We start from the raw sequence: 25,672 nt of genomic DNA, 5'->3' as shown, positions 1-25,672 counted from the left end.
ACAAACCATTAATATAGAACGTATTTAACTGTCGTACATTTTAAAGGGAGTTCTGAGTAATCTTTAGACAGACGGCTTCAATGCATTTTTAAAAAAAAGTAAAATTGTTTTGCCCATTTTGCTGGGATGGGGGGTGTCCTGCAAATTCGCAATTTAACGGGGCGCAAATGAAAACATTTGAGAACTACTGTTTTGAACCAACACCTCGCCTTCAGGTTATTTTTGCTCGAACACGACGTGTTTATTTTTCACTACGCGTCTACAATGCTTTGCTGTCAGATTGCTGTGCGTAACAAGTGGTTACAGCATTCTAGAGTAAGATTATCTATGGTTTAAAACTAAGTAAAGCACACATCCCCCTTGTGCTACGGAGACCAGTTGGCACACTTCAGAGAACACCTGAACGCAACGCGAGTTCTTTTGTTGCGTCATGACAGGGGAGTTCCGACTATTTCATGAGATCCGAACGGTTTGGCTCTGCTCTTGCTGCACCCGAACAGCTCTTTTTGCTTTTAGCTGCTTCTGAATTTATCATTGTGAGAAATGTTCATAGCCGTTGTTTTTTGCCTCCATTCGTAAAATACCAACTGTGTTCTAAGGTGTTTGACTAAAACCTGCTCGCTCATCGTTGATATAAGTGAACTGGCACATTTATCCGGCTCGGTAGCGAGCCCGCGCACCACTCGACACGTTGCTGTCGTCATCGGCACCGATAGGAAGTAACGACCGTTTGCCTGAGAAACAAGGCGAAGGGAAGCGACGCCGATAATGACATCTGTGGTGCTGGAAGCCGCTGGCAGCAGGTGAAGATCCAAGATCTGAGGTGAGTGTGAAGGTTGGTTGGAGGATCTGGAACATTTCAGGTCGTACGTGATCCGTCCCGGCGTGTTGTGTGTGTGTGTGGATCTAATACGTTCTTCTGGCAGGATACAAACATGATAACCCAGCTCCAATTATACTGCTTACTCGTCCCTTCGTCTAAGAACCCTGCGGGAACACGACCATGTGTTACACAGTTTTCCTTCCTGGCAGCCTCAGGGAAGCTATACTGGAGTTCAGGTGTCTGGTTATCTAACATTATCATCTGTAGGCCTGCCTGGGGAATAAAATAATAATAATTAAAAAAAAAAAAAAAAACGGAATGTCCCGGATGCCCGTCCCATTGGGCAACACCAGATCCATAAAGTTTCTCCCATTCAGGTGTCTGGTCTGGAGAAGATCTGTGTGTCTTCCTTTTAAAGTTCATCTGCTTCCTTTGAAGGGCCCCCTTCACTGACGCTGTTCTGTGTAGGGATTTTTAACTTCAGGTGGCTTCATTGAACTGCGTTCAGGTTTTGAAGCCGTGACAGGTTCACACGCTGCCTGTTCCACAACTTTAGGAATTTAAAGCAACCGCAAATCACTCAGAAAACATAGAAATCACATATCGGATGCTTTTTATATTGCAAATAATAAACACATAAAAGCAAAACACACGATGTTCACAAACAACGGCCATCGTTTATCACCTCATTGATTATGTGCTCCATTTGGGCAACCAAAGGTACCGTTAATGACTCAATCGCTTTTTTTTTTAAAGCAGAAAAGCAACAACTGTTTGTCATGATGTCAAATCAATGCAACACATTGATCACTACAGTTATGACAATGCGATCTTGTTATACTTTAATTTAGATTTTGATACATGAATGAAGAAAACATGTACAATCAACATTAGATAATTTTTGTAATAGTGTTGAGTAGTACATCACTTTAAACCGGGAGTAGAAGAAGCTGATATTAGCTGGTTAATTAGTCAGGCCATCTGCTCAGGTAGCCAGTCATCTGTGGTAGCCAGCCTGCAGCTTTATCTAAGTATTTATAGTTTCCACAAAGCTCGGCATTAGGCATCGTTTCAATTTATGCCTTTCTTTGAAATTCTCCTGCTAAAATGATATCACATTTAGGTTATTATAGTTAGAGCAATGGTATCTTTAACATTAATCTCGAGACACAGATCCGAGCAAAATATGGTTTCACCCCTCAGTAAATTAAGTTGTTGTTTTCAAGTGCTTTTGTGTGGTATGTGCTACTTTTTTGTGTTTCTGCTGCTTTTAGAGCGCGTCACAAGTACAACAAGCTTATATCAGCTGGCTTTTTTTGTCAGGCCGGATCTGTTTGGGAGGTCTGCAGTCGGCCAATCAGCAAACAGCGTTGCTTTAATTGGCGTGATGGGTGGTTCTCCGTTAGTTTCTGTTTAATTTTTTTTTTGTTTTGTTTTTTTTGGGGGGTTGGGGTGAAGTAGTACAAAAACAGACCAGTTAATCTTTCTTGTGAGCGAGGGTAAATTGTAAAAGCCATGTTTGAACCTTGACCAGTATCAGTGAGGACACTACACTACTTTTCACCAGATGCGTTTCAGCTACAACATACCCCAACACACCTCCTCTATTTAGTGTCATCTTTGGTCAAATAAATTAATAAAAAAAAACTTAATCAACCTATTTCCTGTTAACAAACAGTAGCCAAAAGTGCATTAAAATGCACAAGTGCTCTTGATCAGCAGTGAGTTTATTATGTTCCCCAGCAGAGGGCAATATCTGAATTAATAGGTCGTAAAATCACATGAATGATTTTACAGATGTGCCCTCGATGCCTGTGCTGCCCAAAGTTGCTTGCAGGAACCAGCTGTGGTGGGAGATGATTTGCAGACATTAAATTGAATGTAAAAATGATGGCTAATAGATCACAAGTTCATGTGGTTGTGGAGACCCTCCCCTTGTTTGTGTGGTTGCTCATAGCAGCATTTATTTACGTGAGCCAGCAGTAGTTGGGAAAGCAAAACTCTTGTTATTTTACGAGAAATGAAAGTTAAACAGTTTTAGAAGCTTTAGTGCCGGAGTAGCTCAACGATCGTAGGACTTCCCGATGAGTCCCGTGGTGTCAGGAACCGGGAAGTAGACATGTAACACTTTGGGTCTTGTGGTTATCGGTTCAGAGCTTCACGGGTCATAATTTGGAGTTTGGCAAGTTTTTTTTTTTTTTTTTTTTTTTTTTTTTTTTTTTTTTTTTTGCACAGATTTCTTTTCTTCCATCAATTCATCCATTTTCTTACTCGTTTCATACCTCATGGGGTCGCGAGGGGTGCTGGTGCCTATCTCCAGCATTTCTGTGGGCGAGAGACAGGGTAGATTTCTTTTCTTCTAAAAGAAAAACAAACAAATATGAACAAACAAAATGTATTTTGTATAGTTTTGTTGTATCTCTAGCTTGAGTCCTATGATGCAGACATGCATGTGTCACCATGATACTGCGCTGTGGCAAGACTGATGACGGAGCCTCTGCAGAGCATAATCAGCACAGGTTTCTTGCATGGTCGTGTTTTTTTGTTTTTGTTGTTTTTTTACTTGATCCAGATTGGGTTTTACTAACAACAAACTAAAAAAGTATTGAAGGCTGAAGGTTTTTACTTGCTAAAATATGCGAGTCCTTTACGCTGGATGCCCGTCCTGATGCAGCCAGAGGTTGAATCAAGGTCGCGCTATCAAACATGTGGACTTACCCCATTACACCACAGAGGGCCACGCAGACCAAAATACAGATGCAAAAAAAAAAATCTTAAAAATCAGGCGTTCCTGTACCGTAACGTTGATTAAGGGGAAAAACTACCGTACTGTGAGATTTTCAGCCTATCTCAGTTAAACACTTAGCATTCAGGAAGCATGTTCTGATGTCTCAGCTGTTCTATCTACTATCAGACACACAGATTATGTGTCCTCTGATCACGAACAATCATTTCCTTCTGACCCAACGCCTAGATGGAGTTAGTCAGTAATTAACGGAGGGCACCAGAGGCCAGGAATGTCAGCTGTGTTGTTCTAGTAAAGCGATCCATGGCCGCGGCCCGCTCCGGCCGCTCAGAGATGGTTGCATCACCGCAGAGGCTTTGTTATGTAAAATCCATGCAAAGGTTTGCATTGGTGTTCTCCATCGCCGAGGTGTGCCACCCTTCGCCTCTCACCCGGTCGGGGCTCTTGTTCAGACTGTAAATGCCCACCCAACCCCCGGCTCGTGCACGGATTACGCTGATGAACAGCGGCTGAACGAGCCGGGCCGGTCTTGCGTCGGATTTGCCCCTTTGGACTGGGCCGCAATCGTCCAAACGGAGGCAAAGTTCACAGGCTTTGTGCTGTAACAGCTCCGAGTCATGGCAGCACAGCAGATTGTCGGTGAGCAGAGGAGCAGTTCGGAGCTCGGATCAGACGGCGGGGGTCTTCTTTGGCGACTTTCATGACTCAGGTTAAGAGCTCCGGCGGGCGGAGGCGCAGAGGTAAACCCAGGTTTTTTTGTTTTTGTTTTGCAAGAGAGGTGAGCAGGGTGCACATATAACGGGCCCCATTTTCTGCTCGGGTCCCCGGCAATGAAAGGGTCTTTCAGATGGTGGTCTAGTCTTGGAAAAAAGGCGGCGTGTGTTTTAGGCTCAGCGAGAAGCTCCCCGAGGCGAACCGAGCTTTAATGCTACTGGCTCCTGAAAACCTGAAAGCACACATGAATCTCTTGAGTTTCCTCGTCATCGCTGACTCGGAGGACAGGGCGCATCAGTTCATTGGTCGTTTGAGCAAAACTTCAGGATTCCTGCTTTCTAATCAAACTGAGGCTGTGAATAGTTAGTGAACTTGTTGATGTTGGAAATTCAAATTGACAAAAACTAGATTTACAAATATAATACATAACATAAAATCTTAAAGGGATTTCAATAAATGTCATTCAGGTATTTTTTTTTAGGTAATAAGTGTGATTTTCTTTTTCTTTTCTTTTTTTTTTTTTAAAAAAAAAAGCATGGCTGTACATGTATGTAACCGTAAGTCCAGCTCCCTCCCAACATATTGGCACACCCACAAAAGTAATAGGAAAAGCAGCAGCCTAATCTCCCTAAATTAATCATTAATACAATCCAGGCCTTAAAGTTTCTATATGGTGTTTATTTTACACACTTAAAGGGAAAAGAATGCTCAGACTACATGTGCTTTTGGCATTTTAATGCAATGCGATTGGCACCAGGGACGAATAAGCTGAAGTAAAATGTATAAAATTTCCCATCATTCCATGTTTTCTGGGCTGTGGTCGGAGCTGGTGGCTGTACTTTCTGATCTTTTTTAAATGTTCACCTTTGTAGAAGAATTTTTGAGATTTTAAATTTGAGGATTGAGCAAAAAAAAAAAAAAACTTGCAAGAAATTTCAATTGCAGGGATCACCACTAGAGGGCTCTGTTTGACCTGAGTGCAAAGGGGCTTTTCAGGCTTGTTCCTGGTGAGCTAAATGTTAACCTAAAACAACATATCAAGACATGGAAAATGCATTTATTTAATGATTGACAATCAGTATATTTGATTTTTGCAGGTTTAAATGTTTTTTTCTTGCATTAAAAATACATAAAACAGCAACAACAAAAAAAAAGTCACTTTGGGGATAAGTTTTATCCTTAGTCCCAGTTTACACTTATTCGGAGCAACAGGCCAAAATCTAATTCACTTTAGGTTTCACACACATATATAATTGACAGGATCAGCAAATTCACACATTAAAATGGAAAGCAATCTGATTTTGAACTATTTTGCCACCCTTTTGATACTTTCAAATGCAAAATTAGACATATTTCCTGGATTACCTGTCAGAGCTGATTTTTCTCACCTCCTCCTAAATGCCATGCCGACAAAGCCCATTGGTTGGCTTCTTTGACGTTCACCCCGCCTACAGCTGCTCTTCTTCCTGCTCCTGGCTGTGCTTTAACGACCATACCTGTCAGAACATTTTATAGAGGGAAAGTTAACTAAATGCAGCTGGGACTAAAGACGTGACTCTGAAGGAAGAGGGTATGTAAATAACCAATTTTGGTGTTTTGAAAAGGATGTCTGAATGAAATGTATTTGGTAAAAACCTAATGCTAGGAAAGAAATCCAGTTTACTTTTGCTTGGACTTTGAAAGCTTAGAGCAATAAACATAACATATAATATACTCATCTATTTCACGTAAAACACATCTTCTTCTTAGCGTTTTGCTTTTTACTATTTATTCACAAGAACTCTGTCAGGATTTATAACAACACCTTGTACTTGCACTTAGCCCATAGCACATAGCTGTAGACAAACCCATGACTTCCTGGTATGCGGGCACTACTGAGACTTGGATTGACGTGTTCATAGGGAGGTTAGACAAACAAAGCAAGGAAATAAAACTCGTGTAACCAGAACAACTTGCTTGTCACTTGTAGGGCCTCTTTACAGGTGCACCTTAATATCCTTCAAAACCAAATAAATTTTAGTAATTCCTTTTTAAAACCTCACATTTGCATTCATCACAAGCTGTGTGATATATTAAAAATGTTTAATGTTGTAGTGCTCAGCTAATGAAATCTACATATATGAGACCAAATGGATGTTGGAATGGATGGAAAATGATATCAGTGCGGATATGCAGTCAAAAAAAAAAGTGATAAATATGGATTACAGCTTTTAAACCCCAAAATTCAGTGTTGTTTTAAAAAAAATGTATATAATTTTTTAAAACAAAAAGAATTATATAATTGTAAAAATTATATAATTGTGTGTGTGTGTGTATATATATATATATATATATATATATATATATATATATATATATATATATATATATATATATATATATATATATATATATAAAATATGGATTACAGCTTTTAAACCCCAGAATTCAGTTCTGTTTTAAAGAATTATCTAATTTTTTGAAACAAAACTGAATTTTGGGGTTTAAAAGCTGTAATCCATATTTATCACAGTTATGAGAGATGCCTTCTTTAAATATATTTGTCTGTGTGCAATAAATCTGTGGTTTACGTTGTTGAGAAACGCCTGTACATGTCGTCTTACATCTTACTGATGGTACCAGTTCGTTGACTGAATTGCGATCTGTCTCTTTGCACAGGTCACTCCAGGCCTCCGTCCTCCATGCCTGCCTCTCCAGGCTACACCCGACTGGAGCAGAATGAGCCTATGAGCCCTCTGCGTATCTCCGTAGGAGGCCTTCCCATGCTGGCTTCCATGGCCAACCCCACCGACCCCCGGTTTCGCCTCAAGTGGAGGCCCATCGTGGCCGTGGCCGTCTCCCTGGCCCTGGTTCTGCTGGTCTTCATGCACTTCGGCTCGGGCCGCTCGTACAGCTCGCAGGCCTGGAGAGCCTGTCGCGGCGGCACGGCCAGGGACAGCGATTCGCAGTACAACGACACCTACCCTCTAACGCCGCCCGAGCGCACCCCGCAGGGGATGCGCTACCGCATCGGGGTCATCGCGGACCTGGACACGAACTCTCTCAGCGAGAAGAAGATGACGTGGTTCAGCTACATGCGGAGGGGGTACCTGCTGGTGTCGCAGAGTGGGGATAAGGTGGCGGTTGAATGGGACGCGGACAAGGTGTTGTTGGAGAGCCACCTGTCAGAAAAGGGGAGGGGCATGGAGCTGTCTGACTTGGTGGTGTTCAACGGGAAGCTCTACTCCGTGGACGACAGAACGGGCGTCATCTACAATATAGACGGAGACAAGGCTGTGCCCTGGGTTATCTTGCCCGATGGAGATGGGAGTGTTGCCAAAGGTATAAGGGTAGACTTTTTATCATGCAGTACCTTTTTTAATAAGGTTTTAAACTATACCCTAATTTCTTTAGTTGGCACCTCTGAGGGCTAGCATTTTGTGCTCACCTTTTAAAGTAGTCTTTATTATTATTTCTCCAGACTTTCAATACCTGGTAAGGACCACTTTACAGGTTAACAAAGTGTTCCTTGGTGGGGAACACTTTGTTAACCTGACACTTGAGTTGCAGAGAAACGGTTAGATACAGTGATGCTGGGGATGAACGACAATACATTTTAGGCCTTGAAAGGATGCATTTCAACCATTCTCTTTGCCAGAGACATTATCCCACAGCAGAAAATCTTCAATTTCACCAGCAGGAGCTGCACACGTTTTGAATTTGCTGTTGTTTTCTCGTATTCACACAGAGTCATAATTCTGAATTCAAGGTACATGATAAACCAACACCCTTACCCTCAATATATATGGTTACATGTTCCTTAGCTACAGTAGTTGTACGCCAACCATGTGGGTTCTTAGTCGTTAGAAAGAATATTGGCAGAATTTTAAGGACTTCTTTGACATTGGATGGTTCCCGGGAAAGTTTCAACCTTTAACCAGAGTCCACGCATTGTTAATGGGTTTAAGTTGTGGCTTTGGGAAAGTCTTTCTGGGAGTTGAGTTTGTCCATCCCCCCCAAAAAAAACAGTTTTGACATCTGTTTAGGATCACAGTCTTATTTTACCCGAGTATCAGCCAGATGACACAAACCGTCACCCTCAGATGAAAGGAAATGATTCATGATCAGAAAACCCCAGGATCTACCCAGGCTTCAAGCCTGACACGAAGCTCACTGCCCACAATGAAGCCAGTTTATTATTCCCCTGGACTGACTGGGTGTTGACCTACCCTAAAATTGACACATTCAAATTTGACTAGAAATTTGCAGCCGTCCACATGAAGAATCCAAATACTTTCTAAGAATATGTTTGAGGGCAGTTGAGACATAGATCAAGCGGTTTTGTCACAACAGCGAGTGTGTTTTTGAAGAATTCAAGGTGAGGTTTTAAAACCAAGGAGCACTAATCCTTCGGGACTGTTTAGGAGGACAGTGTCAACTTCCTCTCAAATCAGCTACTAGCAGGTTGAAACTTGGACACAACTGGGGGTTCCAACAGGAAATTGATCCCAAACACTAAAAGACTGGTTCTGAGATGGATTTTGAAGGCCAACGTTATGTTTCTGGAATCACCCAGGACCTCAACCCTGTTCAATATTTGTGGGCAATGTTTAAAAGCTGGTTCCTTGGTAGGAAACCAAGCAATTTCTAAATGTCCTGGAACAATTTTACTTAGACAATTATCCAAATATCCATCTGGAAATATGCCAGAAGGTTGTTGACAAATGCGACAAAATGTGGTCAAGCGTAGTTTGCTGAAGGATTTGTGGTGGAGAGTGACCTTTTTCTTCCAGTACTCATCTAATAAAATGTTTTGCTTCCTCCTGGCAGGTTTTAAGGCTGAGTGGCTGGCAGTAAAGGACGAACACCTGTACGTTGGGGGGCTGGGGAAGGAGTGGACGACCACAGAGGGCGTGTTTGTCAACAACAACCCAGAGTGGGTGAAAGTGGTGGGCTTCAGGGGGGACGTGCAGCATGAGAACTGGGTTCCCAGGTACAAATCCATGAAGTTAGCAGCGGGAATTGACCCACCAGGTGAGGAAGATGTCTACTAAATTTCTACTAAGTAACATTTTTACCATAATATATCCTCTTTTAAGTACCTGTGATGGTAATCCAAGAGTTTAGGAGATGATTGAGGGGTCTGTCATCTCCCCCTAGTGTCTCTGGCCCAAAAACCACACTTGCAACTTTCCATGCCTCCGACCCGGAGGCGGTCTTGCGGCTATGTTTTCATTCTCGCGGTTAGGCGGACAGCTTTACGGCTTGTCGGTCTAGTTCTGGAGCAAGAGAGGAGGACGAAGGATGAATGATTTAACTGTCCTTTTTAAGGGCTAAATAAAAAAAAATGTCAAAGCCACCCACACACCTTTAACGGTCATTCCTGACTTCATAATTTTTCTATCTCCTGTTTTGATTGAAAAGAAAGCTTTGTCACACGGAGGGGAGTGGGCATTTACGACAGAGCTATTTTCAAAAGGTCCTGCAGGGGGAGCACCACTCCAGAATCACTTAGCGTGGCTTTAACTTGTTTCTTCCCCTCTCTGGCCTACTCTTTTAACTCGTCGCTCATCTCCGCAGGGTATTTTATACACGAGTCGGCCGCCTGGAGCGACACCCTGCAGCGCTGGTTCTTCCTCCCTCGCCGCGCCAGCAAAGAGCGCTACGAGGAGACGGCGGACGAGCGCCGCGGCACCAACCTCGTCCTGAGCTGCTCGGCGGATTTCAAGGACATCAAAGTGACCCAGGCGGGGCCGCTCCTCCCCACTCACGGCTTCTCCTCGTTCAAGTTCATCCCCAACACGGATGACCAGATCATCCTGGCCCTCAAGTCGGAGGAAGACGCGGGAAAGATTGCGACGTACATCACGGCCTTCACTCTCGACGGACGCATCCTCTTACCCGAGTCTAAGATCGGGGATGTGAAATATGAAGGTATAGAGTTCATATAGAAGGCTCAAAGATGGAGATCCTTCTTCTTCAGGCCACTGCACTGTGGTTCAGTTTCGTTTACAATCCAGTGACTGTTGGATGCACCTCACTTGCTGCTTCCTGGGAACCCATCAGTTCAAGGCCTTACAGCCGGTCTTCACAGCAGACAGACACTTAGTCTGCAAAATCTGGTCGTCTTGTGGGTTCGGAGGTTGCGTAAGACCATTCAAGCACTGTCAGCTTGTGTTCTGGAAGGTGAAATGTGGCTTTTGACAGTACTGTAGCCTTTCTTGTAATGAATGTACGCATAGAATTGGTTTATGAAACTGTGAGTTACTATTTTTATTTTTTTTTCAGTAAGTGATGCAGATTCATGCACATGTTGTACACTCTGAACGTTATTATTTTCTCTCCTTTGCTCTGATGTAAACACTCTTGACACATTGTCCTCAACATCATCTGATGGATGTTTTTATAAAACTGGAATTCTGCTGTACCGGATTCTTTCTTTTTTTTTTCTTTTTTTTTATGGAGCGGGAGGGCGCCTCACAGTAAAATATTGATTCATATTCTCCGTCTCTTGTCTTTTTACTGCAAATGCTGCAGGTGAGAACCGGACGTATCAAGCGATACGTGTTAAAGAATAAACCGACTTTCGTTACACAACCTTCGGGTCCATGAGAAGTTGTGCAATGGTTCTGTTTGTTCCGCTTTCCTGCAAAATGAAACTTGGGTAAATTGGTGGGAGTAGTGGAGCGCAGCGACAGAATATATTCGACATTCCCCCCCTTCTCTTTCACTCTTGTGTTTGGCTGGAGGGAGGTTTGAGTTGCAGACCTGAGGAAGAAATTCGGCGGAGACTCAAGAGACGGCAAGGTCAGTACCTTTTTTAGAGACAATGACATGATATACAAATGTTTAGCTTTTAAATACATATGTATATTTTTTTAGGGGGGAGTATGCTTACATGATTTAAATCCCAGAAAGTACATTTTTCGTATTTCTCTTTTTTCTACACCAGAACTTGGACATGTTCCCACATCAAAATCTACTTGTTGCTTTCATCCTTCCTCTCCTGTATGGCTCTGGAGGAGCGTACAGGCTCGACTTTTTTAGTAAGTTGTCCCAGTGGCTTCTCATCTGGGGGAAAAACAGATTATTGGCTGTCATGCAAAATAAGTTGATGCATTTAAGGCTTATCTGTGTAAATATGCTGCATATAAGTTTTACTCATGCATGTAGCATGCTCATGCTTGCGGTTATCATGTTGTGTGCAGAAGATGAACTTTGGATTGCGTGGACGTTTGTTTAAGGCTGTTCTGTCCTTGGCCCCCTTTTTTTTTCTTTTGCTTTTAGTGAGAAACCCTGAGCCAAGGGAAGGCGACGTGAGGCTGCATGGCTCTGACAGGCCCTCAGAGGGCCGTGTTGAAGTCTACCACGATGGGCAATGGGGAACGGTGTGTGACGACAACTGGGACATGACTCAGGCCCAGGTGGTTTGCCGTCAGCTCAACTTCCCCGGAGCCAAATCCGTTGTCATTGGGAAGGACTATGGACCAGGTGCCCTTTGCTTCCGTTTCTCCTCCACCAGATGGCAGTCAGAGGACTTCCATCAGTGGAGGGTTGTGATTTCAGAGCAACATTTGAATCTAGGTGTGCATGTTGCTGCTAGAAGATCCGACATATTTATTGCTTGTAATTTTTTGTTGGTCTCCTTCTAGCAAATGGTCCCATTTGGCTCGACGACATTGTGTGTAAGGGGAAAGAGGAACAGCTTGTGTCTTGCCGGTTCGATGGATGGGGTAAAACCGACTGCACCCATAAAGAGGATGTTGGAGTTGTCTGTGAAAGTGGAAGTAAGTTAGGCAGACTTACTCCGATCATGTGTGGAAAAGGTTTTCTCTAAGTGCTCTTTCCGTGCGGCTAAGGCTGAAGATGACTCAGAACAGATTCACACGAGAGTCCAGGCAGGCTAAGAAAGTCACAGAACATTTACTAAGAAGAAAGTCCGATCATAATCAAACACAGGCTTGCATAAATAGATTCGGTTGCATAATTGTGTTTGTCCAAAGTCTAAGTTTTAAAGGTCCTCTAAGCTTTGTTATGCATTGGAGAGCAAATCCAGCGGAATCAGCAAAATCCCTATTTGGTATGGTATACAATTCAGCTCTGGACTTAGCTTGTTCCTATTTCTTGACTCAATGATTTCAATTTATTTATTAAATTACAAATACACTAATTATGTATTATTTTAGTGACTCGATAAAATTTGGTAACATTTTTAACTGAATTCTCAATATTAGAAAATATATCTATTTATTATTACATATAAATGTGTCATTCCACTTTTAAAATATTAAGTAATGGGGTCACCAATTATGTAAAATGATTTACCCTTCAGATGGATTTTTTTTTTTTTTAGAAGTTTTACACAGAGAAATTTTATTTGCAAATTTCCTTAAGAAGATTCATTAGATGTTAAATTAACACAACTGAGCCTCCATTTGCACGTCCCTGTTTCCTGTAGAGAACACAAGATATTAGCCATTTGCCCAGACTTACCCATATCTATCATAGGAGCCATAATAATGTCTATTACTGGAACTATAAACAAGTTTTTCTTGCCACCAAGCAGAATGGGAAGAGCGGTAAGGGAGGCAAAATACTCAAAGCTCCGTGTTAGATAATGGAGTGGCATCCAGAAATCACCAAGGCTCCAAAAATGTGTCGCCACGGTGTATTTTAAGCAGGAGAACGGGTCAAAAATAAATAACCAACAAGAAAATCAATCACTAAATCCTATTGGAGGACTCTGGGCTCAGCTGAAGACGAGAGTGTAAGACAGCACGGAGTTTAGTTTGTGTGTAACTGTCTGTGTCCTGGTCACACCCAAGTTTCCCCATTGCAGGACAATAAAGTAATTCTTATCTTAACTTGTGGAGGATTCTGGGTGATCTAAAGAAATTGCGCGGAGAGGAAACCTTTAAAATCCCACTCTTTTAAAATGTTACAGGAAAGGTTTGTGTTTTATCTTATCAATAAAGGAAAGACGCACATTAAGAAACATAAACAGCAGGACGGTATTAATATCGGTACACTTGATTTGATCATGGACAAATATTTCTGGTACTGAAATCTAAGTTTGATTCAGTTCGTTTAAAACAACTTTATCCAGACTGCCAAGCATTATGCCCCGCGCTGTAGTCCCTTGCATTTTAAATGCTCATTGTGATAATTGTTTGATTTCCAGGCAACGTGACCATACATGACTCTAAACACTCCCTGGACCACAGCATCGGCCTCTCGGGTGACCTCGGTCGAATCTTTGACAGCGGAACCGCTTGTGATTTCCTGATCACTTTCCAGAGCCTCAGTGGAAACAAAAAGGAAGACGGGAGCCCAGAGACGACTGAGAAAGAAATTTGCGCGCACAAAACGATCCTCATGTTGTACCCGTACTTCAGCGCTTCAGCGGGGGCAAACAGCACCACAGTGACAGTCAGCCAAACCTGCCAGCCATTTTTCATCTCCTTCATCAAGTAGGCTGAACCTAATGCGGTGTGTTGTTATGCCAAGTCTCTTTGTGATCTATTTCCTAATCTGTTCTTTTACAGGTACCTTTACACCCGTAAGATCGACGTGACCTACTCCTCTGCGATGTGCCTCCATCAGCTTGCTTCTGACTTTGGAGTAAAGCAGCTGATGGAGGACGTGGGCCGGCTGTTCACTAAAATCCTCCCCGATGATGCTTCCTTTTACTCCCAGGTTTCACTTTACAAATATGCAGTTGAGTCAAAGGACTTGGTCCTGGAGGAAAACTGTGTCCAATACTTGGCCTGGAACTTCCAGAACCTGACCGGTTCCCCATTTTGGGCCGAGCTTCCAGTGGAGCTCCTTCGTGCCCTTCTTGTCCGCTCAGATTTGGTTGTGCCTGATGAGTATTTTTTACTTCAGAGCCTGGAAAACTGGATCACAAACAACGCTGGCTCCCTGAGTTCAGAGAATCAGGCCGACTTGCTCCGTCTGGTCCGTTTCCCCATGATTCCTGCCGAGAAGCTGTATGACCTGGAGTCCACCTCTCCTCTCTACAAGACTCACAAGGATTTGTACCTTGAAAGTGTCTTGACAGCATATCAGTTTAATGTTCTTCTCTACAGTAATCTAACCAAATTAAAGTTAGACAAGGAAAGTGATGATTACAAGCCCAGAATCTACACAGGGGAGACCTGGAGTGTTGCTATTGCCCCGCCGACAAAATCTTCATCGTTTCGAAGTCGAAATCAGTACAACTACAGACGTCAATATGATTACGGTTACTACCAATATCCTACTCAATCCACTTTAAACAAGCAACTGAGGACACCTCTCCACAACAGCCTTCTGTTTAAGAACATCATGGTCAGCTGGGAGGTAAATGTCTTCAAAAGCCAGAGAGACTGTTCAAACCGAGGTTTAAGGTGTGAATCTGTTCCTGCGGTCAGACTGGCTCGCCAGGACTGGTATGGGTCCGAGAGCAGCATCCTCTTCCGTAATCGCCTGCTGGTGGTGTGCCAGAACAAGTATGTGTGTCAGATCCAGGGGTTCAAAGGCGACCTGGCTTATGTCAATACGAATAGCACTCAGGTCCTTTCCTATCCATGCCCTGATGACAAGTACACTTACGTGTTTGTAGTGAGACCAGAGCATGTGTGATCCAATGAGAGGAAACGGTAACAATGATCACAAGCAGTGTGACTGACTTGAGTCATTGATGTTGAGGTTATTCAAAGCAGTTAAGTATCCTGTTAAATGATTTTTTTCCAGTGATTCATGATAATTTTTTCGATAATTAAAATATGTCTGAATCAATATTAATATCATTGTCAAATGTCAAAAATAAAGTGACTACAAAAATGCTCTCCGAGTCTCTGCACTTTTTAAAAAAACTCTTCTGGGAAATATGAAAATGAATTAAAGGACTAATTAAATTCACTGTAATTCTGCTCTTAGTGTTCTTAAGTTTTGCTTAAAAATGTCCAATCATTGCACTGTTGCCCTGCAGCAAGAAAGTCCTGTGTGCGTGTTTATCCTTGTGTGTCTGTGTGTGTGCTTTGATGGACTGGGAACCTGTCCAGGGTCACTGGGCCTCTTAATAATAATAATAATAATAATCTGGGTGCGATTTGCACCCAGATTATTATCTGGGTGCAAATCACCCCTCTGTTTGTGATGTCCCCTCCTCTGGTCATTCATGTTTTATCCCTGGGGGGGATACATTCCTCCCCCCTTTGATCTGAATAAGTAATATTATGGATTTTTCAAAATTTATATCAATATATGTCTTGTGTCCTTCACATTTGTAAATTTAATTTTTTGTTTGTTTTTAAAGAGTATTATTACGTTTTCTGCTCAAAGCGGTTAAAGTAAACTAATACCCACTCCTGAGTCCCGACAGTAGATGGCGCAAGTTTAAAAACAATAGTCCCCCTGCCGCGGGGGCGGGGCGCCCCTGGGGCCTCTGGCCCCCAGGGCCCATGGCCAGGACCACTTCAGCGCGGCCGGCTGCCGGCGGAGCCCACGGGCTCGTCCCCGCGGCTCTTGAGGGCGTCGGCATTGCGGTGGCTGGGGGATTTCCTCGGGGTCGTCTCTCCTCTTTCCTCAGGGGGGGTTGCAGATTTCCTGTGAAGGCCCCTCTCGGGCGCATTGCTTTGGGGGCCCCTTTGGGAGTCCGGGGTTATGGGTTCCCTGACCCCTGCCTCTGTGCGCGGGGAAGGTGGGTCTTCGGTTCTCCACAATCACTATCAAGCCATTTCCTTCTGGATAATTTTCACCTAAACTAGTGCACTCTCACAATCTCCCACAGGTGCTGGGTCCCAGGTATTAAATGTTCACTTATATATAGAAAGGCTATAATTTAATTACTTTCTTTTACTTTTTTTTTAGGTATCACATTACACATGTCAGCTTAAATAATAATACATATGATTTAGCAATGGTATCAAGATGTTACACGATTGTATCTGTTGCTTTATGTCTGTTGGTTGTGCTGTTCTTTTTGTGTCTCTTTCCAGGTGATGGAGCAGACAGAGGAAGTTTTATCATTCTCTTCCTTTTATCTCTTCTTTCTTTCACTTCTTCTTTCTCTTTTTTTTCTCTTGTTTTTCTTTTACTCTCCTACTTTCCCATTGTAGTGTCCATATAATTTGAAATTCTCCCTGCAGGAATCACAATAAAGCTATTTACACGCACAAATCAAGCGGAGCATTATGGCGAAAGCTGTTTGCTCCACTTGTGAAAGTAAAATCTGTCGAGCTCTATTTGGCATTAAGATATCAATTTTTATTGCCACATTGCTAGACAGGACACTGGGAAAAAAAAAAAAAAAAAAAAAAAAAAAAAAAAACAAAAGTCTAACCTACTGGATCTAGCTAGCTACCTGAAAGAGCACCTGCTAGCTAACCAATAGTAATAAAACTTTTTATTCATTAATAAAACTTTTGAAATGATCACCCCCTCTGTTTTTTGTGCAAATCGCACACTGATAATAATAATAATAATAATACATTTAAGTAATAATAATACATTTAAGTTATATTGCACTTTCCATCAAAAGATCTCCAAGTGCTACAGGTAAAAAAGAAAAAGGCATAAAAAAAATGTAAAAAGCTATTTTAGAAGAGAGAAAAAAAAACATCTAAAGGGGACCAAAAGCTTTGCTAAAAATAAATGTTTTAAGGCCTTTTTTAAAACACTCAGTGGATTGAGGTGCCCTCAAGGTGTCAGGGAGGGCATTCCACAGATGCGGGGCAGCAGCACAAAAAGTTCTGTCTCCCGTTGTCCTGAGTCTGGTTCTGGGAATGTGGAGGAGGTTTGAGTGAGTGGAGCGAAGGGAGCCGGTTGTGTTCTGTGGGTTGATAAGTTCTTTGAGGTAGGCGGGGGCATGTCCATGGATGCATTGATGTGTGAGGAGGGAAACCTTGTACTAAATCCTGGTGGAGATGGGAAGCCAGTGTAGTGAATGGAGAATGGGGGTAATGTGCTCATGTTTCCGCACTCTCATCAGGATCCTACATGCAGAGTTTTGAATGTACTGAAGCCTCTGCAGACTTTTTCTAGGGATCCCAATGAGAAGTGCGTTGCAATAGTCCAGTCTGGCGGAGACAAAGGCATGAACCAGCTTTTCTGCGTCTGGGAGGGAGAAAATGGGATGGAGTTTGGAAATATTTCGGAGGTGATAGAAAGAGGTCTTGCATAGGTGATTTATATGGGCTTGAAAAGTGAGTTGGGAGTCCATTTTTACACCAAGATTTCTAACTGTTGATGAAAGCGGGATGTTAGTGCCAGGAAAGGTGATGCTGGTTATGGATAATGATTTGGTTTGATGAGGAGTTCCAACCAGGATGGCTTCGGTTTTTGGGGTCACAAATTGATGGTCAGACATCCTAATTCAGAAAGATCTTACGGAAATCAGAATTCCTGGTTTTGTCAGGACAAGTTGTCCGGGTCCTGAAGTAGAAATGCAGAATGCTACCAGAATGTTTACCAGTCGGCATGATATTCTTTTTCTGAAATGTTGCCTCACTTTCTTTGCCAGATTTGATGTGAAGCACAACTTTTTTCCACTAAATTTCCAGTGAATACTTTGTCTTTGGAAGCATCAAGATGTTTTTGGGGTGATGTAAGACAGGACTTTGTGTTGTTTTTGCTTTGAAGGGGTCTTGACCTTTTGCTGTACATTTTTGCTGCTTTTTTTTTTTTTTTTTTTTTGCCAAGACTCCTCCTTATTGTTGAATCATGAACACTGACCTTAACTGAGGTAAAGTGTGGTCTGCAGTGCTTTGCGTGTTGTTCTGGGCTCTTTTGGGACATCTTGGATGGTTGTTGATAGACTTAGACAACTTTATTTGTCATTTTGTATGCACAGAGTGCGTACAGAACGAAATTTCTTTGCATACAGCTAGTAAATTACAGTATAAAGTGCAGCAGTGATTAAGAGTAAACAATTGAAATGTAAACGATTGCAATGTAAACAATGCAGGAGAAAGAGACAGTGTGCAATCACAGTGTACAGGTGAGTAGTTTAAAACCATTTGTATGTGCAAAATGATTGTGCAAAGGGCATTTGTGCAAGAGTGCATTTAGAAACTAAGTTCGGCAGCATTTGTAATGCTAGAGAGAGATGCAATGATGCAAATGTGGTGCAGAGTCCAGTTTATAGTTCAGCAGTTTAACAGTTTGATGGCGACAGGGAAAAAGCTTTTGCAGAACCTGGTGGACCTGCAGCAGATGCTCCAGAGTCTCTTCTAAGAAGGCAGAAGGGAGAACAGTCCATGGTGGGGGTGTGAGGTGTCACTGATGATGTTACGGACTCGGGACACGCAGATGAGATGAAATGTCCTTAATGGAGGGAAGAGGAGCCCCGATGATCCCTTCTGCTGTCCTCACCACTTTCCTCACGTTCTTTCAGTCGGAGGCACTGCAGCTTCTACACCACTCAGAGAGACAGCTGGTCAGAATGCTCTCTATGGTGCTTCTGTAGAAGGTTGTGAGGATGGGCGGTGGCAGGTGGGCTCTCCTCATCCTCCTCAGGAAGTACATCAGAGGTGTTCTGTCCGACCCGGACTGACTGAGGTCTGTTGGTGAAAAAGTCTCGCTAGCAGCCAGTTGCGAAGGGGTGTGCTGAAGCCCAGATGTTCCAGTTTTCCCACCAGATGCTGTGGGATGATGGTGTTAAACGCCGAACTGAAGTCCAGGAACAGCATCCGCACGTGCGTGTTCTTCTCCAGGTGTGTCAGGCTCAGGTGGAGAGCGGAGGAGATGGCGTCCTCAGTGTAGCGGTTCCACCAGTAGGCAAACTGGAACGGGTTGAGTGTTTGGGGGAGACTGGAGACAATGTGTTCTTTTACCAACCTTTCAAAGCACTTCATCGTGATGGGAGTCAGTGCAACAGGCCAGTAGTCATTGAAACAGGTGACCTGAGGTTTCTTTGCCACCGGAATGATGGAGGCAGACTTAAAGCATGGAGACACTGTGGCTTGGTCTAGCGAGGTGTTAAAAATGTCTGTGAGGACACCGGCCAGCTGACCTGCACACTCTTTGAGCACCCGCCCAGGTATGTTGTCTGGATTTGGGGTCTTCCGCGGTGTAAGTGCTGTTGAATTTATGTTGTTAAATAGTTTAGGTAAAAACTTTAAATGAGTAAACTCATGTGTGTGTTATAAGATCAAACACAGGTTACATGGCCAATTAAAAGTGATCAAAACGGTGAGTTTTTGAGCATGCTGAAGGGGGGTTAGTGGGGATCAAATTTCACCTACTCGCCACAAAAAATAAAACTGTTATATCTCTTACACAGAAAAACACAGAGGCACCAAACTTTCCGCAATTGATCATCATCGGGTCTTCTACAATATCCAATGGTCAAATGATGACATCACTTAGGCCACACCCCCTGACAACAGGAAGTGTCATGTTTTGCTGTAAACAGTCGCTATGTTACCCCTCTGAGCTAATCAACATGAAACTGTGTCCAGAAAAAGAAGATATGTTGGTGTGTAGTGTATTCCAGCCACAAGTGGATTCGATGAAGCAGGGGGGTGTGGCAGCGTGGCAAAGTCACCTCAAACGCCGCTGTCATACGTTTGGCTCTGAATTCCACAGTTTTGGGCCGAGCTGCTTTAAACTCACTTGGATGCATCCTTATCCACCCCCCAGCAGGAATCCATAACCAACTTTGGTGGGTGTGACCTAATTTCTTTATAGCGCCACCTAGAATATTTTAAATGATCAGCCCCAAGCAATGCTTTAAGCTATTCAATTCAATTCAATTTTATTTATATATCGCCAATTCATGAAACATGTCATCTCAAGGCAATCATATTATACAGATTAGTCAAATAAATTCCTATGTAAGTAAATCAGTTAATTGCATCAAAGTCTTGACAAGCAGCATTCCCTCCTGAAGAAGTGTAGTGCCACAGGGAGAGCCATTGGGAAATATGCAAAGCCATTGTCCATGGCTTTGCAGCAATCCCTCATACTGAGCAAGCATGAAGCAACAGCGGGTAAGAAAAAGTCCCCATTAACGGGAAGGAAAAACCTCCAGCATAACCGGGCTCAGTATGAACGTCATCTGCCTCGATGACTGGGGTTACAGAAGACAGAGCAGAGACACACCAAGACAGACAAAAAAGCACAGAAGCACACATTGATCCAGTAATCTGTTCTACATTAGATGGTAGGGGGTGATCTGTCTTCCCTGGATGATGTCACAGCTAACAGAACGCCAGACCAGGTGTACCTACTATGAAGAAAAGAGAGAACAAAAAGTTAAAAGCTGTAATGACAACAGTCATGCAAAACTGGAGAACAGTAGACTGGAGAACAGTAGAACTCAGTAGAGTGAGAAATATAGGCCCTGATGTCCTCTAGTAAACTAAGTCTATACCAGCATAACTATAGAGGTAGCTCGAGGTAACATGAGCCACAACTATAAGCTTTGTAAAAAAAGAAAAGTCCCAAGAGCCAGCTTCTAGTGGAGGAGTTCAAGTATCTTGGGGTCTTGTTCAGGAATGAGGGGACGATGGAGCGGGAGATCGACAGGCGGATTGGTGCAGCGTCTGCTGTGAAGCGGGCGCTGTACTGATCCGTTGTGGTGAAGAGAGAGCTGAGCCAAAAGGCGAAGCTCTCGATTTACCGCTCGATCTACGTTCCTACCCTCATCTATGGTCACTAGCTTTGGGTCGTGACCGAAAGAACGAGATCCCGGATACAAGCGGCCGAAATGAGTTTTCTCCATAGTGGGTCTGGGCTCTCCCTTAGAGATAGGGTGAGGAGCTCAGTCATCCGGGGAGGACTCAGAGTAGAGCCGCTGCTCCTTCACGTCGAGAGGAGCCAGTTGAGGTGGCTCGGGCATCTGGTTAGGATGCATCCTGGACGCCTCCCTGGTGAGGTGTTCTGGGCACGTCCCACCAGAAGGAGGCCCTGGGGAAGACCCAGGGTACGCTGGAGAGACCATGTTTCTTGGCTGGCCTGGGAACGCCTTGGGATTCCCCCGAAGGAGCTGGCCCAGGTGGCTGGGGAGAGGGACGTCTGGGCCTCCCTACAGAAGCTGCTACCCCCGCGACCCGACCCCGGATAAGCGGAAGACAATAGCTAGATAGATGGAAAAAGGAAGGTTTTAAGGTTAGTCTTAAAAGTAGACAGGGTTTGCCTCACGGACCAAAACTGGGAGTTGGTTCCACAGGAGAGGAGCCTGATAGCTAAAGGATCTGCCTCTCATTCTACCTTTAGAGACTTTAGGAACCACCAGCAGACCTGCAGTCTGAGAACGAAGTGCTCTTTTAGGAATTACGAAAGTTGTTACACAACATACACATGTGGAATATTGCTAAAGTAACACTTTAGCAATACTCCAATTGCTAAAGTGTTACTTTTACATTATAACTTTTGGGTGTGTATCCACCAATTTCACAGTCAAACTTTCATAAAAGCTGTCTTAATGCAAGAAACGAAACCCTTATACACATGAAATAACAATTAACTTTAAATAACTAAAAAGGTTTTATTAACTTTTACATGAAGCTGGATTAACAGCTAGTAACATACCTTTGATTAAATTGGTATACTAATGTTTAAACCAAGGGTGTCAAACGTATGGCCCGTGGGCCAGATCTGACCCGCCAAACAATTTAGTCCGGCCCGGTGGCCAAATGCATTATCATTATTCAACGGCTGTATCTCCTCGCTCTATCGACCGATCTGCACCAGATTTTTTGAGTCGTGGGGGAGCGCTGCCCAACGCGTTTGTGTGTATCGCCCGGTGAACAAGCGGGGCATGACAGCTTCTGCGGTGGCTGGCGGCCGGCAGGGCGCGAACCCCCGCGGTGGTCAATAGGCCGGAGCGGCGCTTGGCTGCGAGGGCAGATCGAAGCCGCTTGCGGCTTTAATTTGTACTTGTACACTGTTTGTTTGAGCTGATTTATATATTTCTGTCTGTACAGTTCTCACGGCATGAAAGTATGAACGTCATAAAGGGTGTAAATGGAGTGTCATGTTAAACGACATGAGAGAAAAGACGAAATAAATGCCAGTTAAGGAGAAACCGATCCGTGTCTGTCGTGACGAGAGCTACACGCGGGTTGACTCTCCTCACAGTCTTCCACACGTCGGCTGTGTCAAGGCAGAGGACCTCCTCTTCCTGATGGGGAGCAGCTTTCACTGCTGGAGTGCTGTTCAGTGCCTCAAACCTCCCAAAGAAGTTATTTTGTCCGTTAAGGAAGTCAGCATCAACTTCACCCACCGGGGGGAGGGCGTGTTGTAGTCAGTGATCGCCCGTATGCCTTTCCACATGCTCCTGGTGTTGCTGGTGTTGTGGAAAAGCTCCTGGATTTTCTTAGTGTGGTTCTGCTTCGCTAGCCTGATGGCACGGTTCAAGTTGGCTCTCGCTGTCCTGAGGGCCTCCTTGTCACCAGACTTGAAGACTGAGTTCCGTGCTTTTAGCCCTTGACGGACCTCCTCAGTAATCCAGGGTCGTTGGTTGGCTCGGGTGATGAAGGTCTTAGTGGTGCTGATGTCCTCAATGCATTTGTTTATGTAGGCTGACACGGTCATGGCGTACTCATCAATGTCGATCTTGTCCTCATATGTTGCTGCAGCTTTGAACATGTCCCAGTTAGAGCACTCAAAACAGTCCTGGAGCGCCTCCATGGCTCCCTCAGTACACACTCTCACCTGCCTCACTGTAGGTTTAGCTCTGATCAGCAGGGGCCTGTATGCAGGAATTAGCATCACAGAAAGGTGGTCTGAAGAGCCCAGGTGGGGGCGGGGGGGGGCTGCTCTGAATGCGCCTTTTATGTTTGTGTAAACTAAGTCTAGAGTGTTCTCTCCCCGAGTTGCAGAATCCACGTGTTGGTAGAAATGACGGAGAACAGTTTTCATATTTGCCTGGTTAAAATCCTCAGCAATGATGAAAACCCCCTCTGTGTGTGCAGATTGTAGCTCAGAGATAGTCCGATAGAGAACACTCATAGCCTCTTTTGTGTTTGCGCTGGGAGGCACGTAAACCGCTGTGATGATAACAACAGTAAACTCTCTGGGTGGGTAAAAGGGTCTGCAGCTAATAATCAGGAGCTCGATGTCCGGAGAGCAAAAGCTTGTGACTATTCTAGCATTTTTACACCAGTTGTTGTTGATGTAAACGCGGAGTCCACCTCCTCGGGTCTTACCACTGAGTTGTTTACTTCTGTCGGCGCGGAAAGTAGCTAGCCCCTCCAGGCTAACGGCGTTGTCCGGGATTGATGATGTGAGCTGTGATATGTTGCTTTTTGAGATCTTTTTACCTAGTCATGAAATCATACAGGTTCTATTTAAGCAATTTCTTGATTCTACAGGCCAGGCAGTGATCAGACCCGGGTCTGCATAGTGAAATTGAACTCCACTGGTCAAAACATGTACAGTTATATCATCATTCAACAAGGGATGGCATTATATTTTCACATTGGGTCACGTTGGTTTTAAAATGCTTTATTCAGGTTATCGCTGATATTAAAGTTTGTTTGATGATCTGAAACACTGGAGAAATATTTTGAGAAAGAAGAAAGGGACAGAGATTGTCCATATTTACTGTCCTGGCTTACTCTCATATCTGTTCTGGCTGCCAAGGTTCAGCAGTGGCAGTTTTTTCATTTGCATTCCAGCATCTCATTGAGCCAGAGGGCAAAACAGATTTCCAAATCAGTATAATGAGCTTCTTTGCCACCAACATCAAGATCCTAACCGAACAGAGCTTGTGTTGCTCTGATGTTGACTTGGTCTAACATCATTAAATATGATCTTGAGTGTGAAGAGATTTGATGGCTCATTTTAGTAGTTTCCTCCTCATGAAGTGAAACATGGGATATTCCACCATGGTTTTGCTTTCCCGTCAATCGAGGCAGTTTTTTTTTATTTTGTGTGTGTGTGTGTGTGTGTGTGTGTGTTCTCACATTCTCACAGTCATCAGTCATGACACTGTTCAGACTGGCATGCAGGGACAAGTGTTCTAGGATGTAGCACACAGTGACTAGTGGAGGTTTCACAGTTTTCTGTGGCTGCAGCTAACTGGTTGATCGCATGCGAACATGGATGACAACTGTGAGTGTTTAAGGATGACTACTCCACCATGGCTCTTCTAGAGAGCTGAAATGCTAATGTCTGGGTAAAACATGCACTGTTCCCTTTGCTAATCACCACTAAAACTATAAATTTTGACCACTCTATCACCTGGACGACTACAAATGTAGGTTTTTGAAATTTATGTGGTGTAACTCCATTGACCGAGCTCCAGAGCGTTGGAGCCACTGCCTGGAAAGCTCCATTTCCATGGATCATAAAAATTATTCCAGGGAACCACCAGCAGCATCTGGTTAGATGATCTATTCTAGGAGGCCGGAAAGAAGACAGGTTCCACTGAGTCCACAATTTATCTAGGGGCTTGGTCGTGGGGTGCACTAAAAGTTAAAACCAAAATCATAAACTATTCTAAAATTTGCAAGAATTCAATGCAATCAAGTGACAAGAATCAAATCCTATCCAACTTTATTTATGAAGCATTTTCAACACATAGAGATCAAAGTGCTGAACAAAAAAACACACACACAAATATAAACAGCATTAAATTAAGTAAAATGGATAAAAATAATGTAGGAAAATAAACATAGAAAAAACTGACATAAAATCATCAAATGCCAACATCCTTTTGAGTATAAAAAGATGAGTCTTTAAAAGAGATTTAAAAATGGTCAAAGAGGAAGACTGCCTGATATACAGTGGTAAATGAGTCCAGAGTTTGGGACAGGTGGTTATGTGGTCTCTCTTGTTAGCCCCGATTAAAAGTCTTGTCGGCACATTGTGTACAGTTTGAAGCCAATCCAGACACTCCCTGTTTAAACATGTAAAATGATTGTTGCAGCAAGATGAATGAAACCCATGGATAATCATTTCTAGTTCTATCTTTTAAAACAAATCTATGCTTAAAGATGTTTCTTAGGTAATAAAAATAGTTTCTAACAACTTGCTTGCAGAAGGTCTCAAGAGACAAAGTGCTGTCATAGAAAACTCCAACATTTTTGATACCATATTTCACAGAAGCAGATAAAAAGTTCACAGGCTTCCTGGTAACTGGGATTTTATCATTGGGAGCAACATTTCTGGAACAGCCTTCAAACATGTTCTGTCACATCCATTAACTGCTTTTCTTTACCACTACCTGTTGTGCAACAACGTCAATCCCCTGTTTTCCCGTTATTGAAACTATGGGAACACAGTGGGAGTTGACAGGTGCATAAACAGATTATATTTGAACCTTCCCAGTTTTTTAAAACTGCTAAATCAGAGCTGCAAGCTGTCCTGAGGACAAGAACAATTTTACAATTTGATGCCAGATTCAATGAAGAAGAATAAAGACAACATCATGATGACAAAAAAATAAAAAAGGTATCCTTTTTAGAAGTCTTTTTGCC

The 25,672-nt window shown here is 43.3% G+C and overlaps 2 protein-coding genes across 4 annotated transcripts in view; both read left to right on the top strand.

Moving 5' to 3' along the window:
• The first annotated feature begins 498 nt into the window (after positions 1–498).
• Positions 499–10,689, top strand: cant1a (calcium activated nucleotidase 1a). 3 transcript variants are annotated; one of them, XM_012876868.3, is made up of 4 exons: positions 499–823; positions 6,942–7,604; positions 9,093–9,296; positions 9,843–10,689. In XM_012876868.3, exons 2-4 carry the CDS (start codon positions 6,965–6,967, stop codon positions 10,211–10,213), a joined length of 1,215 nt encoding a protein of 404 aa, XP_012732322.2. In that variant the 5' UTR covers positions 499–823; positions 6,942–6,964; the 3' UTR covers positions 10,214–10,689. The 3 variants fall into 3 exon arrangements, with proteins under 3 accessions (XP_012732322.2, XP_012732321.2, XP_012732324.2); XM_012876867.3 differs by lacking the exon at positions 499–823 and adding an exon at positions 4,159–4,309; XM_012876870.3 differs by lacking the exon at positions 499–823 and adding an exon at positions 5,738–5,853.
• A 262-nt stretch (positions 10,690–10,951) lies between these two features.
• LOC105936170 overlaps positions 10,952–25,672 on the top strand; it is a gene marked incomplete at its 3' end in the record, with an annotated part of 31,867 nt that continues 17,146 nt past the window's right edge. The window contains exons 1-6 of the mRNA XM_036134206.1: positions 10,952–11,069; positions 11,215–11,308; positions 11,550–11,753; positions 11,915–12,049; positions 13,444–13,732; positions 13,808–14,882. Of these exons, the coding sequence (XP_035990099.1) occupies positions 11,224–11,308; positions 11,550–11,753; positions 11,915–12,049; positions 13,444–13,732; positions 13,808–14,882 (1,788 nt within the window). The remainder of the gene's footprint in view (positions 11,070–11,214; positions 11,309–11,549; positions 11,754–11,914; positions 12,050–13,443; positions 13,733–13,807; positions 14,883–25,672) is intronic.

Source organism: Fundulus heteroclitus, unplaced genomic scaffold, assembly GCF_011125445.2.
Source record: "Fundulus heteroclitus isolate FHET01 unplaced genomic scaffold, MU-UCD_Fhet_4.1 scaffold_764, whole genome shotgun sequence".
Classification (NCBI taxonomy): Eukaryota; Metazoa; Chordata; class Actinopteri; order Cyprinodontiformes; family Fundulidae; genus Fundulus; species Fundulus heteroclitus.
Note: the sequence above shows the minus strand (reverse complement) of the source record. Positions and strands in the feature narration are given on the sequence as shown.